The sequence below is a fragment of the Sciurus vulgaris genome, assembly GCF_902686455.1.
Source record: "Sciurus vulgaris genome assembly, chromosome: 13".
NCBI lineage: Eukaryota > Metazoa > Chordata > Mammalia > Rodentia > Sciuridae > Sciurus > Sciurus vulgaris.
The window spans coordinates 17,155,954-17,168,255 of NC_136474.1; the positions used below are offsets into that span (position 1 = coordinate 17,155,954).

At 33.9% G+C, this 12,302-nt stretch overlaps 1 protein-coding gene across 3 annotated transcripts in view; it reads left to right on the forward strand.

The window, feature by feature from the left end:
• Positions 1-12,302, forward strand: part of ERCC6L2 (ERCC excision repair 6 like 2) — a 110,762-nt gene that overhangs the window by 36,733 nt on the left and 61,727 nt on the right. For all 3 annotated transcript variants that reach the window (XR_013758741.1, XM_079108819.1, XM_079108820.1), the window contains 5 exons: positions 954-1,094; positions 2,079-2,192; positions 3,619-3,738; positions 9,254-9,325; positions 9,902-10,047. Coding sequence is in view for 2 of the 3 variants with exons in the window: in XM_079108819.1 (XP_078964945.1) it covers positions 954-1,094; positions 2,079-2,192; positions 3,619-3,738; positions 9,254-9,325; positions 9,902-10,047 (593 nt within the window). In the remaining variant the exon portion in view is untranslated. The remainder of the gene's footprint in view (positions 1-953; positions 1,095-2,078; positions 2,193-3,618; positions 3,739-9,253; positions 9,326-9,901; positions 10,048-12,302) is intronic.

A 12,302-nucleotide genomic window follows, 5' to 3' on the forward strand; every position in this document is an offset into this window, starting at 1 on the left:
ATTTAATGACAATCCAGAATACCCTCCAGACTTCAATCACTGACCGCCATCTTCTGTATTCTTTTTGTTCTCATATATACTTTTATCGTCAATATTAGGTCGAGATATGCTCAATATTTTATATGCACATTTATCAAAAATCTAGCATTGTGTCCTGTTTGCCCAATGTCATGTCATTTTTTGCAACAATATTCTATTGCAGTGATATACACATAAATATTCATAAACAGCTTTTCCTTTTTGCTTACATTCCTCAAAGTCCTATTATGGTATGTTTAGTTTATGAATCTAGTAACACATAGCTGCATCTAGAAGAATTTTACCAATTTCTGGTGGTACCAGAAATATGAGGCAAATGATATCCCTCATAAACTGGTGACATTGTTTTGTCATATTTTCTTCTTTTCTTGAATTTGGGCACAAAATAGCAACTTATATTTCCTTTTATGTACATTTTCTTGATTCTTGTCTTCACTAATCTTAGAAATTTATATCATAATATTGAATACAAATAACTATGTTTTCAGTTTCCAGTAATAGGAAGTTTTAAATTTTTTTCTAAGGTTTCCAACTATTTGATAGTCATTTATTATTCATAATGTTTTTCTTTTATTTCCTTATCAAGTTTTTTTGTTTGACCTAAATATTAATTTATTTGCATCATGGATTAAAGACCCACAGTATATTTAAAAATACATAAGGAAATAATGTAACTTGTTTTTCATATTGTTTTTCCTTTTAATTGAAAACAAGAAGTCCTGTGAGGTTTATTTGAAAATTAAATTATGATTTGGTAGCAAAGAATTTAAGAATTGGGAGAAATTGTCACAATGAGGGAAACTAGAGGAAAAATCAGCAATTTTAACTAATATAATTTATAAATTCTAATATACATTTTATTTATTATTATTGCTATAAAAATGATACTAATACTTGTATTTTTATCTCGGCAGATGGTTTATTGCTCTCTGACAGATTTCCAGAAAGCTGTCTATCAAACAGTGTTAGAAACAGAAGATGTGACTCTGATACTTCAATCTTCTAAGTCTTGTACCTGCGGCAGTGGCCGAAAAAGGAGAAATTGTTGTTATAAGGCAAGCATTTCAGTACATCTTTACCATCTTGCTTTACCATCTTGTAATCTGTTCTAGTGCCAAAGTAAGTAGTGGTTTTTAACCACTTAAAAACTCAGATAGTTTTTAAACTTTGGATAGAAGCAATAAGTTTTAAAGAGAAAAGTTTTCAAAAATTATTTATAATATCAAATAGTAACCACGTATAAAATACAATATTCAAACATTTTCAAAAATTAATTTTAGAAGCTCCAATTTGGCATGCTCTCTTTTAGCTTTTACTAGAAAGTAGCCTACTTTCATCTTGAAATTTCATTTAAGGTATAAATTATATAAGTTTAAGAATGAATTTCTCATTACCCATTAGTGGTAAAATGATTTATTCATAATGACAGTCTTAAATACTATTCTGATGTTAGACATAGTGTCAGTTTAATAGAAACTATCAACGTTTTCTTAGAAACAAATTTCATTTGTACTTTTGTACCTGCCATCTGTATTTCCTATTCTTTCTTTGCCTATTTTATGTCACATTTCCATGTACATACAAGGATCCTAAGCAAATATTTAAGTAGATTGATATTTATTTCATCTTATTTACTTTATTATTTTAATTACTTCCCCTTTTTAAATAGCTCAGTTTCCTGGAAGATGTTGAAACATATTGGAGAATAAAGGGGTCTGCATAGTGTGGCCACTCCATCATAGCTCTGTCACTGGGGACCTTTTAATAGCAGCAACCTTTCTTTTACTGTGAATCACAAGGATAAACATGCTCTAAAATGAGGATTTTAAAAACATTATTATTATATTATGATTCACCAAAAATGATTCCACATTAGTAATTCATAGATATTTCGTATAAATAGTTGACCATTATTTTCTTACAATTCATTGTGCTAAAGTAACTAGATAAAAAATATTGAGATTTTTTTTTGACATAATAAGTTATGCAGCCATGTAAGTCCTTTTCCTGGTTTTCTTTCCTCTGTTTTCTGTTTATAGACCAATTCCCATGGAGAGAGTGTGCAAACCTTGTACCTCAGTTACCTCACAGTCCTGCAGAAGGTCGCCAGCCACGTCGCACTGCTGCAAGCTGCCGGGGCCTCCAGACAACAGGTGGGGTTGGCTTCCAGTTCTTTGTGATGCTATTGGTATGAAAGTGATGTTGCTATTAGTATAAATCGATATTTGGTATAAAATTTCTTAGCTAAGTATCTGAAGTTTTTTTGTGAAATTTTAAAGAAAACTGAGTTGCTCATCCCAAAATTTAGGTGGCTGGGGATGTAGCTCACGGTTAGAGTTCATGCCTAGCATGCATGAGGCTCTGTGTTCTATCCCCAGTGCCAAAACGATTAGAAAAAATAAAATAAAATGTTGATATTAAAAAGCATGTAACCAACCTAGATGTCCTTCAATTGATCAATGGATAAAAAAACTGTGGCATATATATACAATAGAATATTACTCCACCATAAAGAATGATAAAATTATGGCATTTGCAGGCAAATGGATGAAATTGGAGAATATCATGCTAAGTGAGATAAGCCAATCTCAAAAAACCAAAGGACGAATGATCTTGCTGATAAGCAGATGATGACATATAATGGGGGGTGGGAGGGGTTAGCGTTAGGGTTAGGGTTAAGGAGGGTGGCAAGAATGGAGGAAGGACTGTAAAGAGGGAAAAGAGGTGTGGGAGGGGTCGGGGGGAAGGAAAAAAAATAACAGAATGAATTAAACAACATTACCCTATGTAAATTTATGATTACACAAATGGTATGCCTTGCCTCCATGTACAGAGAAACAACATGTATCCCATTTGTTTACAATAAAAAAAAAGAAGCGTGTACACTTAAACTTTTAATCAAACTGAGAAAATTTAAACTTAAAAACTTTTTTATGCTCTAATAATGCTCATTTATTCTAATATGCTTTAGTATAATTGCTAAGTAAGATATTTGGTCAGTCCATTCTACTAATAAAATATCTAATTATATTTATCTAATCCAGGTAAAAAGAGTATAATTAAATACATATTACATATTACATAATTACATACTGAATATTAGGACTATTTCCTAAAGTGGCAAAAATCAGTAATTCCAGGGTTTAGTCTTAAATATAATCATTTACTTTGGCAGTTTCAATTGTGTTCTTATTCTAGAGTACAACATAAATAAAAAGATCTTTTCAAAAGCATTTTATGTAATGATTTTATATTTTCTTTTCATGTTATAGTTGATGTCATTTAAATGTAATTTCGAAACTGAATTTAATGTTATATTTTGATAGTACACTTTACTCTTGGGGGTGTTTGTTTCCCTGTTTTAGAAATTTTGAAAAAGTAATGATAAAGTTAGTAGCCATTTTCATCAAAGCATATATTTTAAGATTTTCTGAATTATAATCTGATTTAGAGAAGGCAAAATCTTCAAAGTAATGTATTCCTTGTAAATAGAAATATTTTCTCCATAAACAGTTTCAATTTATACAGGTTTAAATGTGTTCAGTTGAAATGTCTTATCTTTCACCCCTCCCTCTCAAGGAAACACTTATCAAAAGGATATGTGATCAGGTATTTTCCAAATTTCCGGAATTTGTGCAGAAAAGCAAAGATTCATCCTTTGAAACTCTTTCTGACCCTAAATACAGCGGGAAAATGAAGGTGAGTTCTCCTCTTTCAGGTTGCACACCGACGCGGGGATGACTTCCACAGTATGGCAGGGACACCAGCTAACCAGACAGGTTCTCAAACACTCAGAGATGTGGCTGTAGACAACTGGTGTAGTTCTGTTTGCATTTGCCAGGTCCCTAGGAACTGTACATACAGAACTGTACATGCACCTACACTAATTCTTAGTAGCCGTCATATCAAATGTACTTCAGACTTTCCTTACTGATGTATTGACTTGTGCCCTCTTAAAATGTATGCTGTTAACACAAACATAATAGCTGGTCCTCAAAAAGGGGAGTGATCTACCAAAAATGGAAGGGCATGTGCTAGACAGGAAGGTGAGGATAGACATCAGCCTAGAAGTAGAGAATTTTTTGAAGAGCTCATTGTGGGCAAGTCATCTGTGTCTAGACTGAATTTTCTACCCCCTTTTTTCACTTGCTGACCTAAATTGTAAGTTTGCAAGGGAGTGTTCATTATGCACAGGGAAACTAACCTGTAGCCATGCTGCAAAAGGTAAGGCTAGGTTCTCTACCCATGGTCCGAGGCTTGGGGACATTGCCTCTGACAGCTGCTTGAAATGCTGGCAGCCTCCAACCTCCTGGCAACAAAACACTTTTGCTTAACCCCTAATGACCACCAAGAACCTTTATTTATGTATTCACAGCTTTTTGCAGAACAATTCCCAACTTTATAATTAAGAAAAACTTATTTCTTTTGGCAAAAAGAATAAAAACAAAATAATTCAAAGTAGTCAGCTTTTACTTTTTTCTGAAAATACTTTTAGCAGTTAATTTAGATAAACTTATCATGGTTTGGTTGCTTGGGACCTCTGAATTGAGTAAAGTAAATTAGAAGGTGGGAATATGAATAGTCAAGAAGATTGCACTAAAACATTGTATGCTTTTTTAAATAAAAAAGTCTGGATTAGTGAGAATATCATGTTTCAGTACCACAGCAAATAATTCAAATCTCATAATATTTCTTAACTATATTAAATGTTTGTTATCCATTTTGACTTTTAATTTTTAATTAATTAATTAATTAATTTTGATACTAGGGATTGAACCCAGGGGTACTTAACTACAGAGTCAAATCCCCAGTTCGTTCTATTTTGACAATGTCTCACTAAGTTGCTCAGGGACTCAATTGCTGGTGTTAGTTTTGAACTTAAGATCCTCTTGCCTCAGCCCTCTGAGCCTCTGAAATTACAGGTGTGCCCCGCTGCACCCAGCTACTTTAAAATTTTTAAATATAAAAAGCTTAATTAGCTTAGAACTAAGCATTTAACAATCTCACAGTTGAAACTAGCACAGAAATTTTTCCAGAAATAATGGCCTCCTTTGAAAACTGCATCACCTGTTTCTATTCATTTAAATTTTATTTTTGGTGACTCTTCACTAAAAAATTACCACTATTGAAATTAAATAGTCTTGTACCTGCTTTTTATATTTTTATATATACATTAAATGTATTTTTAAAATGTATACTTTTAATGGGAGATCTGTATCTATGAGTTATAGTGTCTAAGATAATTATTGTATTTACATTTTATTTTGATTTTTAAAAGGAAAGAAAAGCAAGCATAAGTTGTTGACTTTTGGATAGGTATCTTCATATGTGAAGGAGGTGGATAACCTGTTTGTTTTGCGAGAGAGCACCAGTGAAACAGGCTGAAGATAATAAGCTAGGGATATAGATTTTTGGACTATGTAGGTTTACCATAGAATTATTGCCTGTGGTGTAAAGCACTCCAAGTAATTGAGTTGTACATTCTTTTTGAATCCAGGTGGCAGAGGACCCAGGTTCTGCTTGCCTTATCTCAGGTCAGCCTACAGTTGCCAGAACTCTGAACATAATGCCTGCTGTAACCTTTAGAGCCTCAACGTGACGTTGTGACCAGATCTTTTTCTTGAGTATTAAGATCATTTTTTATTTCAACTACCATTCAGAGGATAGTCACAAGTTGCACTCATTCACCTGATAAGAATCCTCACTTTTTTCCCTTTGGAAATGCCACAAAGCCAGTTAGTAAGAGGGCAGAAAAAAGTGCTGCTTGACTCACACAAGCAGCCTGTCTGGCATAGTTGAGAGAAGTTAGATCCAACATTCCTTAGCTGGGAACCTCTCAAATTTAGGCCTTCTTTAGTGCAGCCACTCTGGAAAGCAGTGTGGAGATTCCTTAGAAAACTTGGAATGGAACCATCCTTTGACCCAGCTATCCCACTCCTCGGCCTATACCCAAAGGACTTAAAATCAGCATACTACAGAAATATAACCACAACAATGTTCATAGCTGCTCAATTCACCATAGCCAGATTGTGGAACCAACCTAGATGCCCTTCAATTGATGAATGGATAAAGAAACTGTGATTTATATATATATATATATATATATATATATATATATATAAAATGGAATATTACTCAGCCATAAAGAATAATAAAATTATGGCATTTGTAGACAAACGGATGCAGTTGGAGAATATCATGCTAAGTGAGATAAGCCAATCTCAAAAAACCAAAGGACGGATGATCTCGCTGATAAGCGGATGATGACATATATAGGGGATGGGAAGGGGGCAAGAATGGAGGAAGGAGGGACTCTATAGAGGGATAAGAGGGGTGGGAGGAGTGGGGGGGGGAATAACACAATGAATCAAAAACTATTACCCTGGGTAAATGTATGATTACACAAATGGTATGCCTTTACTTCATGTACAAACAGAGAAACAAGATGTATCCCATTTGTTTACAATAAAAATAAATTTTAAAAAATTTAGGCCTTTTAAAAATAGGTAGGTTGTCTTGTTCTGGGGAAGACAACTAAGTGATAAACATCGGGTCTGTATTATTAAGGCTTCAACATGTGTTGACAATATTGTTGTTTTTGAAATTTCTGATAAGGGATCTTAATTTAGAGTTACTTATTTAGTGAGTTTGTTTCTTTAAATTAGCTTAACAAAGACCTCCAATCTAAAAGCATTCACTTTTCTTATGACTTGTTTTTGCTTTTACTGTTAACACATTTGAAAATGCCTAAAGTTCATATGTAATGATACCACCCCAAACAATAAGAGTAGAATTCTGTGCACTGTATCCTTGGTTTACTATGTTAATGTCTTCAGGGGAATGAAAAGACAAGTCACAGATTAGGAAAAAGTATTTGTAAAACAATAAAGAATTGGTGTTTAAAAGATGCAAAGAACTCTTAAAACTCAATAGTAAGAAAATGGACAACCTAAAAGTGGGCCAAAGATCTGGGTAGATACCTCACCAAAAATATGGAAAGGTGGCAAATGAGCATACGAAAAGATGCTCAACATCACATGCCATAAAGGAGTTGCAGAATAAAACAAGATGCTGCTAAGAATCCATTAAAATGACCAAAATCCAAGACAACAACAACATAAAATGCTGCTGAGGATGTGGAGTGACCAGGACTTTCGTTTGTTGCTGTAGGAATGCAAAATGATATAGCCACTTTGGAAGTCAGTTTGGTGGTTTCTCACAAAGCTCTTACCTTTAGCACTCTTAAATTTAAATACTTAAATTTTAAATATAAAAAATAATACCTTGATTATTCTCTTACCATATGATCTAGCAATCACAGGCCTTGGTATTTACCCAAGTGAATTAAAACAAATTAAATTAATGAGTTTTAATGAGCTAAAAACAGATCCCCACAAGAACTTCTATGAATATAATCATAATTGCCAGAGCTTGGAAGCAACAAGGATGCCCATCAGTCGGTGAATGGATAAGCAACCTGGTGCCATCATGCAATGGAATATTATTTAGCAATAAAAATAACTGAGCTATCAAACTATGAATTCCATGGAGAAACCTTAAATGCATATTGCTGAATGGAAGAAGCCAGTCTGAAAGATTATGTGCCATATGATTCCAACTATTTGACTCTCTGGAAAAGGAAGAAGTATAGAAGCAGTAAAAAGAGAGGGAAGGCTGAATAGGCGAAACACAGGGGATTTTTAGGGCAGCAAAACTGTTCCTTATGATTCTATAATTTGTGTGTGTGTGTGTGATGATACATTTTTTTCATGCCCATAGAACCATACAGCACAATGAGTGAACCCTAATGTAAACTGTAAACTTTAGTATCAATATATCACTATCTTTCATCAGTTGTTACAAATGTACCTCAGTAATAATGAGTGACTCAGCAAAGGAAACAGATGCAAAATGGAGGCAGAGATTCCAGGCCTTTAATTCTGCTTTTAGTCACTTGTTGGACGTTTGCAGGTGAAAATGAAGAGTCGAAGTCCTAGTGACAGTCATGTTAATATATAGACACTAATAGAAGAAAGTGAGAGGGCAGACGTGCGGGGAGGAGAGGGAGTGGATGGGAGTTTTCTGCACTTCCTACTCAATTTTTCTATAAACCAAAAAATGTCTACCCAGTAAAAGAATTTAATGTCTTACATGAAATTCAAATGCATGCAATTTAGGGAATTACTTACTTATTAATTAATAAAGCTAAATGCAAGTTAAAACTTACTTTTTAAGTTCTCCAGATGTTGAAATAATGTTTACTTTAGCAGTAACATTTTCATTTACCATTTGATTATTTATCTGGGTAGATTTATTTAAAAAATCTCCACAGCTTTTTTGAGAGATTGGAGTAGGAATCAAACTTAGCACAACTATTAATCACTTGCTCAACTATTAAGCAAATGTTTTATTGGTTGTAAATTTTTTTATTCAAAAGTTTGAATATCATTGAAGGCATAAAATTGCTTAAGTGTTTGTTTCATAGTTAAGGAAAACTTCAGACTGAACACAGAAAGTTCCTTTCCTCTGTGGATTGCTTTTCTGTGGTGGTCTGGAGCTGTCATTGCCAGATGTGGAAATGTCTGTTTAAAAATAACAGCATTACTGTCATACTCAAGGCTTTGGAGTTTACTTCCTCCCTAAATGCTTCGTGTGTGGGGACAGACTATTGGCATTTCGAGGTCAAAATCCAATCTGGAAGTCAGGGCTTACTATAAATAGAGAAACAAAGGGGAGAAAATGAGAAGTGGATAACTGACTGATTAGTCTTGGAAAATAAATATCAAGACTTTTGGATCCTAGATGTAATTGTACCCATTTCATTACATCTATCTAGAGACAACATAAATACTTCCTAAAAGGTATGCTTTCTATAACTTAGTTTTTTAATGTATTGTAGATATAAAGGACATGTATTTTGGAAATTAAGTTAATCCATTTAAATGCATCCTATAAAATCCTTCCTTTTTATTGAAACCAGATGAAATAAAATAATTTTGGCGAACTTTACCTCCTTCTTGGCAATATGACAATGAATAATATTTGATGTAATACTTTCTTTCTCTAACTTGGATAAGTAAAAGAAATTATCAAAGATGACTAAAATTATCACTGTATAAAAATAATTTTTAAGAAATTCTCAAGTCAAGTGTCTATGTATAAAGTGTACTTTCAGCTGGAACTGGTTCACTGATGTCCTGTGGTTCATTTCTAGGTTCTTCAGCAGCTTTTAAATCATTTCAGAAAAAACAGAGATAAGGTTCTTCTTTTCTCTTTTTCCACCAAGGTGAGTTTTATCTGATACAGATTTTTATTTTTCCCAGCCCTGGCTTCTGAGGCATAAAGCAGAAGGGACATAATTATTTACAGCCACATTTTTCTGTCTTCCATACAGTATTAAATAGTGACAAGGTAAAAAGCTTGAGGTTTTCAAATGGACACTTAAATCTCAGTTATATCAGGGGCTACTGTCAACTGTCAAACTCAAAAATAGATTTTCATTTTCCATTGATTTCTTGTTAATGCTGTAGGTACTCTCTAGGGCTTTGAAGATATTTTAGAATTTAGAAAATAATATAAATAATGCGACATGTTTACATACATGACTAGTAATTTCCTTCCTCCCTCCCTCCCTTCCTTCCTGCCTTCCTGCCTGCCTGCCTGCTGAGAATCCAACCCAAGGCCCAGCATGTGCTAGCCAAGTGTTCTGCCACTACTATACCTGGCTCTCAAAATATTTACTGCTCATAGAATTATAAGAAATCATGAGCACCAGTAATGCTTAGTGAATCTAATGTCTGTAATGAAAAGACACTCATAAACCAAGAATTCCTATTTGTCCCTCTCCATGTCTTTGCTCCAGTTGCTTGATGTACTCCAGCAATACTGTATGGCATCTGGGCTCGATTACCGGAGACTTGATGGAAGTACAAAATCAGAGGAAAGACTCAAGATCGTGAAAGAGTTCAACAGTACTCAAGATGTTAACATTTGCCTTGTCTCTACCATGTAAGAAAATAAATTTGATAGCTGCTTGATTTTTATCTAGTTGTTTTTAATGCTTAATTTTTAAAACTATTACTGGATTGATTTTCATTGAATGTGCTTTCACATTGCTTTGTTTTGAGAGTAAGAAGAAGTAGCAAAATGCTGCTAATTACAACTGATTAACAATATCTTGAGTTTTACCCAATTTTTTCTCTCATCTCCTTTATCATCACTCAATCCCTTATAAGTACAGGTTTATAAAGATGACGATTTGAAAAGTGGACATTGCCTCCTAGGGATTTTCTGTGATCATGTTCTGGTTCATATCTTATGGTTAGAACAATCAGACTTCTTATTCATTGGACAACCAAGAGTCACTGTAGAGGCAGTTTTCCAAGTGTGAGCATGCTCAGGGAGCCCTTCAGAGCCCCCTGGGCCAGGCCTTGCCCTCCTCTGCTGCTGCCTTGTCTCAACTGGAACTGCTCCACAGTTAGAAACTCTAAAACCTTTTAAAGAAAATATGCACTTTAAAAGATTTAAGTCAATATAAATACCTAAGTAAATTGAATCCATTTTGGGGGGGTAATAATCTATAATTTGCGACATCTTTTTATTGATTTACTGCCACTGCCTTTCAAAAGAAATTTCAAGATATTATAAAAAGAAATAAATGTACAATTAAAACTGAAGAAAAAAAAATTTTTTTGTTCTCACTATTGAATCCAGCGGCACTTAACCACTGAGCCACATCCCCAGCCCTTTTTTTTATATTTTATTTTGAGGCAGAGTCTCACTAATTTGCTTAGGACCTCACTAAGTTGCTGAGGTTGACCTTGAACTTGTGATCCTCCTGCCTCAGCTTCCCAAGCTGCTAGGATTACAGGCGTGCCACTATCATTCACAGCTAGAAAAATCATCTTAAAGTGAGGAATAAAGTTTGTTTATAAGAGTCACTACTGTGGAACACTAGAATTATTCTCGAATTCTTGCAACTAAGGCAAAGGGAGAGAAGCTTTGGATTTCCATTTTCCTGTAAATGAATTTGAGAAGTCAAATCTCACAAGAGTCCTTACATGCAAAACATTAAATGATGTAGCATACTGTCTTCAATTAAGTTTTGTAAAACACATATCAGCATTCTTAATTTTAAAATAATGTATTTCAAAGTACTAAAGATATTGAACAGTCCAAACAGCCCAGAACGGAGTGAGGAGCCTTGTCTCCCGAGGCTCGCCTGCGGTTGAGTGCCCAGAACTTCTACGGCTCCTTATCTCTTCATCTGTGGCTCAGAAATTGTCGTTTAACTCATAAAATGAATTTTTAATTTTTAAAGACTTCTTTATTTTTAGAAATTGTATTTGGTTCCTTCAAATCTACCTTATCATTTCATTTGTACTTTGTAATTTCTAACCTTTATTTCTCTAGTAATTTTATCACAGTTCTAAAAACTCTCTTTTTGAATGGCTTTTTTGCTCTAGCAACTCCTGTGCTTGGGAATGCTGGTCCTTCTACTTGGGTTTCCTCTGGCTCTTGTTTATGTTAAATGGTTTCTTCATGTGTTTTCTAAGTTTTTTAAAATTTTGAACTTATCTTCTGCAGGGCTTTTTTCCTCCGTGGAAATCCTTTAGAGACACACAGGTCATTGGAGATTTCTACTCCATTTAGTCTTCTGCTAGGTGTCCTGAGCAAGGCAATGGAAGAAGTTTGGGATTCCAATTTTTTTGTAACTGAATTCAAAAACTGTTTTTTGCATTAATATATAAAGAACGGAAGTTTTGCATTAGTCATTACGTGAAGAACCTTACATAATATAATAGGTACATTCTCAACTATGTTTTGCAAAAGATAATAAACTTAGCGTTTTTTTATTTTACTCATTTTGCAATGGTTTATATTTATTTCTACTGTAGCAGAAGTGTTTTCACATTCAAATAATCATTATTTTACCAGAATTCTATCAGCTGTACACAACTTGAAATATCTGTTATGAAAGAGGAGGATCAGTCTACTTTCATTACTCCTTTTCTTTTCCTTACAGTGTTTGCTAATTTTATTACTATGTTTTGTCTGTCAACTACTTTTATAATTTAAATCATTGTTCTTCTATTAGATCCATCTTTGAGGATTCCAGGCTGTCTTCATTCTTGGTTTGCTCCCTTGTTTCACTGGAAGGTGTTCAATATTAATGTTTGGTCCATCAACAGTCTACATATGCTCTAAGTCCTTGTAATGTGTGGTATTAACATTAGTGCACACCTACCTTTTCTTCTGTGTAA